This window comes from Nilaparvata lugens, chromosome 2 (assembly GCF_014356525.2).
Source record: "Nilaparvata lugens isolate BPH chromosome 2, ASM1435652v1, whole genome shotgun sequence".
Lineage (NCBI taxonomy): Eukaryota > Metazoa > Arthropoda > Insecta > Hemiptera > Delphacidae > Nilaparvata > Nilaparvata lugens.
In genome coordinates this window covers 22,388,448-22,402,334 of record NC_052505.1, presented here as the reverse complement: position 1 = coordinate 22,402,334, position 13,887 = coordinate 22,388,448, and the positions used below count along the sequence as shown (strand labels likewise).

The 13,887-nt window shown below is 36.5% G+C and overlaps 1 protein-coding gene across 2 annotated transcripts in view; it reads right to left on the bottom strand.

The window, feature by feature from the left end:
• LOC111062867 overlaps positions 1-13,887 on the bottom strand; it is a 371,950-nt gene continuing 358,063 nt past the window's right edge. The window contains exons 9-14 of one of the 2 annotated variants that reach the window (XM_039420796.1): positions 10,852-13,504; positions 9,084-9,269; positions 6,806-6,934; positions 5,463-5,634; positions 3,646-3,777; positions 1-2,704 (exon numbers count right to left, since the gene is read on the bottom strand). In XM_039420796.1, coding sequence (XP_039276730.1) covers positions 2,544-2,704; positions 3,646-3,777; positions 5,463-5,634; positions 6,806-6,934; positions 9,084-9,269; positions 10,852-13,504 — 3,433 coding nt within the window. In that variant the 3' untranslated portion in view covers positions 1-2,543. The remainder of the gene's footprint in view (positions 2,705-3,645; positions 3,778-5,462; positions 5,635-6,805; positions 6,935-9,083; positions 9,270-10,851; positions 13,505-13,887) is intronic. The other variant, XM_039420797.1, reaches the window with a different exon arrangement.

The window sequence follows — 13,887 nt, the reverse complement described above, 5'->3', positions numbered from 1 at the left end:
AATTATTCAACAATTTATGAAAGATTTTATGAACTGAACAGTACATAATAATTATTCGTTACTGATCTCATAGCTAATAAGATTATAGTAATATATAAGTATCATATCTATGTTACACACACTTTTATTTGATGGGCCTTATGAATCTGATTCATTGCATAGAAACATTTTAAATACTGTAACTTACTGAAAGTTTACAGAAATTTAGTGGTAGTCTATAATTGAAACAATTATCTTGAGACATTAGTTACTACTCCTGTTCTAATCTTTCTCCACTATTACAAGAGACTATTGGTTTTTTATTTCTTGATTAATGTATTTAAATTGAAAATAAATAATTGATGGAACAGTTTTAATCCAATTGAAATTTCTTGTTCTCATAGAACTTGGAACTCTATTGTCTTGTTCGAACATATTAACACAAATATAATTGAAACATGAAAATTCAAAACATAATCAAACAATAATAGCCTTCTGAGCTACAATAATATGATGGACTCTGTACACATATTTATAAAAATATAATTAGGAAACTATATGATACACATTGAAAAATACATTTTATGTACATTATTAGCATACAAATTTACGTCAGGATACATCAGATAATAGCAGGATATAGGCTACAATTAAATGATACAAATGAATTAAGGCAGTATTAATATAAATTATTATTCGCAAAATATATATTATTTTTAATGAAATTAAAACTCTCGAAGATAAATAATTTTTCATATTATTATGCATCTGATAGTGCACAAGGATCGATAAAAATATTAGTAGATACAGTAGTTAATTTCATTAAGCAACGAATTTATCCAATAATAATATAATATACAGAATAGATAATAAAGATACAATGACTTACATTAATTTTGATCAAACTTGTATATGCATAATTTAATACTCCAATACTCAGAAGTATAGTTTAATGCATACTATTCAAAAATTTATCACAGATTATTATGCAAAGCATTTAAAATGCAATTCATTGTTATTTTCATGATTCTCAGGCCTTTATGGCAATAGCCAACCTGAAAGTTCTTCAAATTTCAGAAAATCAGTCTGTCTTTTTTCCAATTTGACAAATTTGGACAGATTTCTCTTATTTATTCTTTTACAAGCAGGAGATAAAATCTTCATAAGATGGAAATATTATAAGTTACACAAAGTGTAACAAACTTGCACAAAAATTACTTCAAAGGTTTCTCATTCATTTTCATGCTCAATATATTTTTTATTCTGCCATCTTTTAATAAATTTTTATGTAAATCATCAATTTCTAATTGGTTTGTTTTGGATACATGATATCAATCATGACACAATCAAAAACCCTTGATTAACTTGACTCTTTGTAATAATAGAAAAATACTTTCACAAAGTTAGTAATTATTCAATAATCAGAGAATATTGTTACTTGTCCTTTTATTGTTAATAGGTCCTTTTACAGTTTTCAAAATTCATTAATAATTGCACTTGTTACATAATTCAGTCTTCAGAAGCGACAGTCTCCACACATCTCACTGAAAGCCGAAAATCTATTCTGGTGTATATTCGCAAATCCCGGCCGAAAAAAATGTTCGCCAATTAATAGTCCACTCGCTAAATACACTGTTGTAGCACCAGTTAATAACGTCCATCTATTACCTACATTCTACAACTACCATTTATGTTTTGAATAACACATCAAGTATTGGTCTTAATTGTATCCACAGCTTAGTCGTTCGCTCGGATCTTCGTTGATGAGTTGTTGTTTCCTTCATTACTATATTCAAAATTCCACCGCCTTCAAATCTGAACTAAACACTCAGTCTTGGAGTTATTGGAAAGCCACAAGAGATTCACTGAAAAATCACTGCCTAGTATTTCTAACCAATTGGGATTGAATGTCAACACATTTACATAAGTTTCAAGAGGAATTTGATTCAATCCAAAAACAGTTCCTATTTTTCTATCAGTTTCATTCTCCTTTATCTTCCTTTGCCTGCTTCTTTTTCATGTCCAGCTTCATTCTTCCCCTTAATTATCCAATTTCTTTTCTTTTAGATTCAAATATTGGAACTGTGTTTCAGAGGGATAGGTAACATAGGCTACTCCTTAATTCAAGAGAGCACTAAACTCACTTCATCTCACTTCTTATTCATATCGTACATTATCCTTCAATGTTCCTCTTTTTCCTCTGCTCTACTACAGCATGTTAGTCTTACTTTCTCTCGCTTGGTTTTCCTCTATATTCGGAATTTGTTATAGATACTGTATTTCCAACATGTTGAAGGAATAACTTAAGGAATTAATTTAGGCACAACAGTTTGCCTTACACTACTACTTCTCTTTCACCCCTGTTCTTATCCTCTCTCTTCTTTCACCTTATCCATTCTTTTTTCCAACAGAAACACAGAGTTTGATTTACAATACCACTTCACTTCCACCCTTGTTCTTATCATCTCTCTTCTCTCATCTTATCTGTTATTTTCCTCTCTGTGCTTTTTTCCTCATCCTGCTACATGTGTTCTATGTGTCTGTTGTCGTGTAGTGTAGGGCTCCTATACGGTCTTGTGGCGTAGACTGAGCGTGACTCGTCCGTCGGCGAGGCGCTTCATGAGCGACCATGCCTCGATGCGTGACATGCCAGTCACGTCGGTTCCATTCACAACCAAAAGCTCGTCACCTGCGAACAGCTGGCCGCTCTTCTCCGCACAACCACCTGAAACACAGTAAACCCATCAAATCATACTCACTTCTCAAACAAATTCCTGCCGTTAGCAGGAATAGTACTAGTAATAATAAATAATAGTAATACGCCATATAAGATGGGCGCAGTTCGTCAAATTATACATACTCACTTTTCAACCAAATTCCTACAATTAGCCTTATAAGATGGGCGCAGTCCATCAAATTATACATTGGGACATACATATTTTACAAAAAAATTCTACCATTACCCTTATAAGATGGGTGCAGTTGCTCTAAAACTCTTTCTATAGACCTTGCTCATAGCGAATACCCAATTTCCAAGATTAGTGTTTCAAGTATGTGACCAAATGTTAACCAAATGTTACAAGTGAGTGTCCTACGGGAAAATTTACATGATTCCAGTAACTGCCTCCAGTAACTAAAAATTCCACTAACCGTGAAAACTGGGCATTCGTGCAAGGCATATGCCTACAACATGAATTTTCATATTTCTTGCTATAGTGAGATTCATTCCGAAATATCAGCATTCCTTATGAATAAGGAATCAATATACTCAAGGAATAAGGAATCATTCAGCCAATCCTGATAGTTTAAAGTGACACTTTACTTACTATAGAGGCAAAAAGAAGTAAAATAGTTTTGGGCAAAGCCTGTTGTTCTTTCCCAATCATGTTCATAAGATCTGTAATTCTATCCACAGATAAATGAATAATCCAGTTTATTTACGGTTTCCATACAAGAGTGGATAAAATATACCCTAAGTAGAATTAAGTTAGTCTCAATATAGAGACAAATCGGTTTTATGTAAGGTTTCCATACAAGAGTGGATAAAATATTCTCTAGACAGAATTGAGTTATGTCTTTCTATAGAGACAAATCGGTTTTTATTGACGGTTTTTATACTAGAGTGGATACAATAAAATAGATTTGGTGAATAGTTGTGTTGCGTACCAGTGAATATTTTCTTAATGGTGAGCGGCATGTCGCCGAGCGGCGAATCCTTGCCTCCCTCGAGGCTGAAGCCAAGGCCGGCGCCATCCTTCTGCAGGCACACTGTTACCGGCGGCCCTCGGGACACACACTCTGCAACACACACATCAATTCATACATCAATCAAATTCAAAATTTATTCTCTTCATTTGATACATCAATCAAATTGAAATTTTATTCTCTTCAAAAGGAAACTGTTTACATAACTCAGTAAATGAATAATAGAGTAATACAATAATTTATAAATAAAAACAGTTAATCATTACCGGTACCACGAAATAACGAGAAAAAACATTCAGCACACAAGATTCAATACGCAATAACAAAACATTAATAAATATAGAAATGAAACACAAAGATGTAGCACAGGTGTCAATTTTTAATGAGTTGAAAAAAGAATTTATTTCTATAAACCTCTTAGTATTTTATTTTTTGCTCACTTGACCTGTCTACGTGTGACTCCCTCCTGCGGACCTCTAGAGGTCTTAGCGCCGGTTGCACAACAGCCGGTTAAATTTTAACCGTGATTAATTCTACGGAACCAATCATAGAAGCCGTCTTATCAAAAAGGCCTTCTCTAATTGGTTTTCGTGAAATTAATCACGATTGAAATTTAACCGGCTTTTGTGCAACGAGGCCTTAATCATTTATTTCAATTGATTAATTAATTAGATATTATTCATAACTATCTTTTTTACTGTCACGTGGTGTTGATAATATGACCTGACTATGGATGATTTTCATTCAATACATTTTCAAGGCTTTTTCGAGAACGACTGGGTCAAGTTTCAGCGAAAAATTTGTGAATGATTCTCAAGATTGGCTGGAAATTGAAGCTGGAGTTGACGATTTTATAGTATTTTTTCTAAAGCAACAGGGCCAATTATGTATTGATCTAGTGGACACCCAAAAAAGTTCAACTGGAAAAATATTCTTCTTCAAGTACATGTGAGTGTACATCTCAGCTCCAGTACACACAGCAGTTGTCAATAGTTCATAGTGAGTTCCACATTATAATGGCAGTGTTTGATTAGCAATGGTATTGCTATCCTTGTCTATCATTCAACAAAGCAGATAGCGCTATCTCTTTCTCGATTTGCTCTGTTGCCAGATCGTCTTTTAACAATGTAGATTTTCATTATTAATTGAGAAAATATTTTATCTTAATTATTTAAATTCATTATGAAATAATTATTGAAAAGTATAATTTCTTACTTAATAAAATAAAATTGATTATTTTAAACTAGTATGAACAGTTAATATTACATCAATAAACCTGTATCAGCTACCGTCTATAGAAGGCATTGACAAGACAGTGGATCGGCAACGTTGTTCTGCTATCTTTCTCCACTGCCTTTATAACGTGGACCTCACTATAGTGGCGTGTACACCAACTGAACACCAAGCGCCATATGCACATTTCAAGTAGGCTATCATAACTAAATCGGTGCAACTGATGGTTTAAACTCAGAATGGATCTCTTTGTAATAAATTCGACCCTAGCATGGTTCATTCCACCAGCTAAACTTAGATTGAGTGCCTCTAACCCTGAGAAGCATACAATAAAAGATTACAGCATCAATCGTGAAAATTCCCTTACTTCTTTGAAACCTTTTTTATTGCCTTTACCTTAGAGAATAATTTTTTTTTCCAATTAAAAAGCTTTTCCACAACGTTTGACTTTATGATACTACTAATACTCATGAATAATACACATGACTACTACTCATCATTGGATAAAAATCTATGATAAAATGAATTATGAAAACGTGTTGTACCTTTTTCAATGAGTAGAGCGGTGGTGAGGTCAAGAGGCTGCTCCGGAATGCGCGGATGTCGCTGGTTGTTTCTGATGCTGACCACCAGGGGGTCCTCTGGCGGTGAAACCCCCTCCTGACCACCCTCCGGCCGCCATCTTGAAACCACCAAGACCACTTCCGGTCGGGGAGCCTGCACACCACAATAATTATTACAATTATAAATAAATGACTTATTCTTTTTAAACAGAAAACAACAGTCGATAAAATGAATTCAACAAAAATATGCAAAATTGTCACACATGTTTTCATCTACAATACATTTTTTACGTTGTTGGTTATTCATCTTGTTTTCACTTGAATCATTACTAATTTATTCTTATATAACTTTCAAGTAAAAAAACACTCACATTATTTGGTGTGGCGACGACCGTTTCGTGCAGAATGTGCAATACCAGCACGAAACCGTCGTCGCCACACCAAAGAATGTGAGTGTTTTTTCACTTGAAAGTTATATAAGAATACATTAGTAATGATTCAAGTGAATTTAAGTGAATGAGTTTTTTCACTTAAAAGTTATATAAGAATACATTAGTATAATTCTTTATAATACATTACAACGATGATCAAATGATTATCAATACATCTTAGGATTTACTTGTATCATAAATGATTCCATATTCTCCACATAAATAAAACAAACAAAAAATTCTCAACCACAGTTTAATTCTCTCACTTTTATCTCAAGAGTAAATCTCATTCTACACAATGTCATGTATTCTAATGAAACATTTTAATAGGGCAACTTGGATTGCTGAATTATTTTATAAATTACTAGTACCCTTCTTATAATATTTTACATAAACACAACTAGTTTCAAGCACCTTTTCAAGCGAGTGTCTTTTTTTGACACTTGAAAATGACATGAATGCTCGAAACTATAGTGAGGTTCACGTTATAGTGACAGTATTTGATCAACTTTGGTTTTGCTATTCTTGTCTATCATTCGACAAAGCCGGTGGTACTATCCTTTTCTAGGTCCACAACGGTGCCAATTATGTTTTTGACAGTGTAGAAATATGATTAATTAATGCAGAAAATCGGCATCGCTATTCTTCTATCTTTATCCACTGTCATTATAACGTGGACCTCACTATAGCTGTGTTCATGTAAAACATTCTAAAAAGGGTACAAGTATTTTATGTGATAATTTAATAGTATATGCAATTTTTTGTGGCAGTAAACTTGATTAACAGTTTCGAATTATTTTCTTCTACACATTTTAGTTGATAAGAAAAATATATTCAAATATTAAAAACCCTTTCGAATGATGAAAAAAGGGCAGTGCAAGGCAATTTACTAACCTTGAGAATAGTTAGAGATTCTCTGTGCGTGACTCCCTTCATGCTTTTGCCATTGATGGACAGGATTCTGTCCCCTTTCTGGATGCGGCCATCACGGTCAGCCGGACTGCCCGCCAACACTTTGTGAACCTGCGCATGCGCAACACAACGCAACAATCATCATCAATAAGCAATTATTTTACACATGCTATCTTAATAAATAATGTATAAGCATAAGGTATAGTAACATGCATGATAATGTACATGATGAAATATAGGTGTAATGTACAGTAACACAGTGCTTGAAACTCAAACGCTCCAAAAGAACCTCCATAAGTATGTTGTATCCTCCATAATCTGAATTTGTATTCTGCATAAAGCGACATTCTTTCTTTCCATATTCGTCATATGGAACTACAACAAGGAAGCAGAGCTGCTTGTATATGTGATGTCAAGTATATGACACGTCAAAGTTTTGTAATCTAATATACTCCATCTACACAAACACAACAACTAATTCACATTGTTGAAACAACAACAACAACAAATTCCACATAACATACATGGAGCAAAAATAATCCGCAAGGAATTCCGATATTTTGTATGAACATTCACTAAGAAATTTCCTAAGTGTTCTTTTGAACTCCTGCAAGCCCTCAATTTCTTCAATGTGAGTTGAGAGTGTATTGAATATTTTCATTCCCATTAGTAGCTGTTACGGGAACGCGGAATTGGAATGACCGGTACTCAAATGTACATGGCTTTTCCAATTCCGCATTCCCGTGAGACCAGTGGACGCTATTGTCCCTGTGTGCAGTCTGGTTTGGAGAAGAAAAGTTATCGGAACCTAGCCAAGCTCCCAGCTTGAAATTTGAACAAATAAATTTATTCATTTGCGGATATAATAACAAATCATATAAGTATGATTGGGGAAGAACAACAGGAATAGCCCAAAACTATTCTATTCCCAAATTTTAATAATGAATGACATGTCAGAAAAAATAAAGTATGTTTTTACTGTTGAAAGTTCAAGTTCATTTTTACTGTTTATGTTTTCATTGTTGAAACAATGACCTGAATAATGACCAATTTCATTCCTTCAAACCAAATAATAACATATTTTTTTGTTTTCTAAGTATAATCTACAGAGATTGAAGGGATGATAATAGTTGCATTGCATCAACAGTAATGGTGAATGATAATCCATATGGATTCTTAACAATAAAATTATATTTTATTTCCGGACTGTGGGACAACAAGGTCTTATATAGTCTCTTTCCTGTATAGGGCTACTTGTAATATAAATAGAATTAAAATAAAAATCTCAGTACGCTTTTTGAATTATTTCATCACAACATGTTTCAACATTGATGCCATTTTCAAGTGATCATGTTTACTTGAAAATGGCATCAATGTTGAAACATGTTGTGATGAAATAATTCAAAAAGGGTACTGAGATTTTCATTTTTATTTCTATTTATAGGTCTTATATAATATTAAGCCTGAGAGATAGATCTTTTGATATTGAACTGTTGAGACTTGAAATATTGACTGTTTATGGTTGAGGACTGTTTAATGTATAACATTTGAATTTAGACAAAATCACAAATATGATGTTACCATTCTTGGAATGTGTTGAATAAGTGATTTCTTGTCTGGCAAATACAATAAAATTCAATTTATATATTCATTATAATATAGAGTGATATAGAGTCATATGTATAGGAACCCTTGAATAAGGTGGAGACTGTTGTAGATGTAATACCGTAACTTCCAGGATTAGGTACTGGTCAGATACTCTACCCCCTTATAAGAGGTTGAAATTCAGTTGTACGTCAAAAGGTAGAGAATTTGATTAATAATTTATCCTGAAATTTACAGTATTATATCTACAACATTCTCCAATTTATTGAAGGGTAGAGTATTACTAGCTGCTTGTACATACCATACATATGACTCACTCTGTATAGAATCACTAGTATATTAATGTTTTTTGATGACTCGACGAGTTTCGGTTACTCATCCCAATATTAAGAGTGTTCAATCATTATTTATTTTTATCAACTTCTTAGCCTATTTTATTAATCTTTGGAGGGCAATAGCGCCTCAACTTGAAGTCTCAGTCAGAAATGATAAGGGATTTGAAGTTTATGCTATATTGGCCTTCCAAAGATTGAAAAAATTGGGCAGAAAGTTGATAAGAATTAATAATAATATTTATCTTATTTAAAGCAATTTTGAACAAAGTATTTCGAATTATCAATAAGACTATATAATAAAATATATAATATAGACTGACAGTGATCTGCTTGGACTCGTAATCGGCACCGCCGGCCAGAGTGATGCCCACACTGCTAGCAGGCAGGTCGCGGTGCAGGATCACCACCAACACCTCGTGGCCCATGCTCACACCTCCGCTACCCCCACCACCCCGACCACTCTCCTCCAGCGTCTGGTTCGCGTCGTCAATCAGCTGCTGCAATTCCTACACAAACACGACAATCAATCAAATTCAATAAACAACAATATTATTATTTTATTTACATTTAACAATACACACATCAAATAAATGATTAGAAAAGGATCAACTGGCCCAGCCCAAAACTGCCCCATTTCCGAATTTTGATAGTAGTAAGCCAATGTCTAAAAGGTAGGTTATGTTGCTTCACTTTGAATCAAATTTCGAGTCCAGATATATACAAACTAAAATTTAGAATTTAATTAGATTGAAAACCGAAAAGAATAAAACTATTGTAGGCCTATAGGTAGATGAAAAAATCATGTTTTTGGACTCAGGGGACCTTGAAACGTATAGAAAACTTGAAATTAGGGTACCTTAATTTTTTTGGAAAGCAATACTTTCCATACCTATGGTAATAGGGCAAGGACATTAAAAATACGGTTATACAAATTTCCTAACATTTTCAGATTTTTTTCAAAAAACTTTTCATGTAGGTCTTTACATTATGATATAATCTTGTCAAAGAGAAACTGATTAGGCTGATGTCTTTGAGGGCCAGGCTACAAAGAGAGCGTTCTAAAGTCCTACAGGTATCTATTATAATATCCATATTGTTCCTAATAAAATTGTTATCGCAGATCGCACCCTGTGTCGCCGGGCCCACAACTGAGAATCTTGTTAATTACGCGACTGATTTGGTTTATAATCTAAACAAGAACGGGGTCGATCTTTTCACAGTCAGGCCTGTAACTTTCAATATCCGAATGCAAAGACTTGTAAAGTTGATGACAGTCTTAGTGCTCACGTATTCATCACTGTTCTAGCGTGTGAGTGCACATGGCTTCAATACATGTATCCTCATATGTATTAAATGTCCTCATTATGTATCATGTATTGAAGAGTGATTGACTGTTTCCACATAGATATCTAGATGAAGCTTAAAATCTGTATCATTCCATATAATAACATGACTAGATATCTGTCTAGATAGTTATCTATCTAGTTGTCTAGACAACTAGATATCTAGATAGTTGTCTAGACAGATATCTAGTCATGATTAGTTTTGTCTAGACATAACTAGAATATTTTTTAGACGATTTTTTGTCAAATAGAAACAGGGATTCCTTACCTACTTGAAATCAATTAGAGTTTCATGATTGTGTGTACCTGTATATTATGTAATTATGAGTTTCGTGTTAATGCCAACATCTCTCTTCAACTATACTGAGTTTGTATCAACACGAAACCACGGTCCTATAACTAAAATTTACTCACAACAAGGAATTTACCATTTTAATTAAAAATATATTGCTACCTCCTCATGACATAGTAGTTGATGTTCATTATATGCATAAATTATATTCTTACTCACTGTTACACTTGACGTTTTTCACTTTGTAGTGTGGTTTCTTTCAGACTGACTGTATACAGTGAACTTTACCACAAGGTGTGGAATGAGGTGAGTGTATACAGTGAACTTTACCACAAGGTGTGGAATGGGATGTCTGTATACAGTGAGCTTTACCACAGTGTGGGAATAAGGTTTAGTGTTTGGGTAATTACTTAGTATCAATGTGATTTGTAAAAATAGAATTGGTGTTGTTACCTGTTGCGATATGAGACTGGTGGATGACGCGAGTGACGTGATGCTTCCAAACTGCTGCTCCTTTTGCAGATTGGTGATTGATCCGAAGTGCGTGGGAGTCTGCACACAGCTGCTGTCCTCGCTGGCCGTCGAGTCCAATGACGAGACCCGAGCATGACTGTGACTGTGACTGTAACCGTTCACCGCAGCACTCTTCATCGACTGCTTGTTCACCGACAGGTCGGCCTTCTCGAACGCCTTCCGGATGTCGTTCACACTCACCGATCGTCGCGTGCCTGCCACCCTCGCAGACGACGATGCCATCACTTTTCCACCGCCGTTCGCCGCCTCTTTCTGTCCATTCACTCTATCCTCAACCTCCTTCTGTCCAGATTTCTCGTTTGATATCGCAGAACTCTTATCATTTTTGGCAACATCCTTCTTCACAACACGCCTCTCACTGTTCTTATCACTCTCCTTGTAACTCCCACTGTAAAAGCCATTGTTGTTGTCGCATTCATTCTCCGACCCATTGTACATGATTTTCGAGTCGGACGAGTATCCGTAACTGAGCCCATCCATACTTGATGGATTACTGCTGCTGCTATCTGACAACATTTGCTCAGACTCTGTGGCGGCCATGTTGTTGCCGTCCACTACCTCCACCTCCATGTAGGCCACTTTAGTTGGGTTCAACTCGAAATTAACATTGGTTGACTGCGCAATCTGGTAGCATATCAACTCCTCTCCATCTTCTTCATTCTGATCATTGGATCCTGTCTCTATAGAATCTTCTTTCAGAAGTGTTTCGTTCAGTTTCTCAATGAAATTCTTAGTATGTTGTTGATCATTAGTTTGATTATTATCGTTTTCAACATCAACGTCTAAAATATTCTCGTTTTCGAATTTTCTCTGAATAAGTGGTGAACCGACTTTCAAATCTTGGCCACTGCTGAAGCGTGCTGAGGACAGCACATTTTTTCGGTTGATCGCTTCGACACTCTGTGCTTTGAGCACGCGCCGATTCATGCTGTCGCTATTGGAGCTGCTGCAGCTGGCCTGTGAGCCTGACGTGAGGGTTGACGCGGTAGACGAGGCAGCTGATGCGGTGGTCTCTGACGACAGAGTTCTCCTCAAGGTACGCTGATCACCGCTGCTGGCTGAGTTGGATGGCGACAGGGTGCCATCATGTTGGCGACCGTCACGCAGGTGATCGGGCAGCGGCGAAGGTGGCGGCGAGAAGTCGTGCGAGATACTCGACCTCGACGAACTGACAGCCGAATCGTTGTCGCTCTCCTCACCTGTCGACCGCCTGCCATCAACTGACAACTGCTGACGTTTGCCGCCGCCGTTCGTCATCTTGATGACAGGAGTCACTTCGGGCTCATGGTTGTTCCTGAGTGACGACTGCGACGAACCATTGGTCATCATCTTATCATCGGGTGAACTGGGGCTGCTACTAACAAACTCGAAACTAATGTCAGATCTCGTTGGTGATGTAATGCTCTCCAACGACTTGGGTGGCTCATTGTTTTGTAATGCATCTGTATCACTAGACATGTAGCCGTTTCTGGCAGCAACTTTGTTCATTTTTGATATCTTACTGAAGTTGTTTGTAGAATTGTTATCAAAGTAGGGCCGTAACTCTTCCCGGCTGGAGCTGAGTGACGATGAGACTGATGAGGCTGACGATGAAATGCCATAGACGGCCAGTGATTTGCGTTTGAAGGCTGGTGAGTACTTGGGCAGGTCCACCCCTGTGTCTGTTTCACTTTTCCAGGGAGGTGTCAACAAATTGGTGCTTGCCGTTTGTGTTGCAGTTGGTTTAATACAACTACTTCCGATTCTATACGAGTTGATACTCTGCAGTCTTGTTTCTTCCGTGCTCTTCTTAGCGGGTAGCACAGCATCTTTGCTGATTATTTCAGGTAGATCGAGTATTGTTTGACGAATAGATGGAACTTCATTGACTTTCTCGGGTATAACAAGACCGCGTAGTTTTGAGATACTTCTACGGCGTTGTTCAATGAGAGCATTCAACGAAGCGCGTCGAGCTTCTTCAGTATTGTTGCTGTTGTTGATTGATTTTGGCACATACTTGTTGAGACCTGATCCAACATCTACAAGACTCTGTGAACGGGTGTGCAGTTTACTGCCAACTGTGAAACTGACCGCACGGGAGAGGCCGGTTGTATGTGACTTGTTGCCGCCGTCAAGGCTTGGGGATCGTGTGGAGGCCAAAGAAGTCTTCCTCTCGGTTTGATTCTTTCTAGGGAGTGTACTGGAGTAGCCGACATAGGGAGAGATGGTTGGTGACAGGGAGGACTCAGGTGAGCAGGAAGAGTAGGCTGACGATGTGGATGACGCTGATGACGTCAGATCAGTTGAACTGCACGTTCTGTTGGCAAACTCAAGCACGCCGTTCGTTTTGATGCGCCTCTCGAGAGGCGAGACATCAACGGAACTACTGTAGGTGAGGGTGCCCTTCTTCATGGTCCTGACGTCGTCTGACTCGGGCAGGTAGGGACTAGAGGAGGCGGCGGAGGAGGAGACAACCTTGTCGACAGACATGACCGATCGTGAGAGCAGCTTGCCACCTGGCAAGATGTGCGATGGACTGTCTGCGCATGCGCTACCCCCGTTCGACAAAAACACGTCTTCAGAGCTCTTGAACCTGCAAAAAATTAACACAATTTATTTCAACTGATAAAACATAATATAACCATAATTATAAACAGTTATTGTAGAATTTCAATCATGCTAATAATCTGATGAACCTTCATCTATGATAAAATAGTAATTTGGAAAATGAAATAAACCCACTTCAAATTCATTTTAATTTTCTGTTCTGATTCATCAACAGCGGAAAGCTGATAAGAAAATAAATAAAATCAATTAAATATCAGTAAAAAATAGATCACAAAGTATTGAAGTTTTCACTCGGGATTCTTGAAAGATTGAATTGAATGAAAACATAGGAATAATACTGATAAGTCTTCAGGTTTCAGTACTTAGAACTTGTGACCTTCACACACCAAGAAGAAAATCAATATTAAA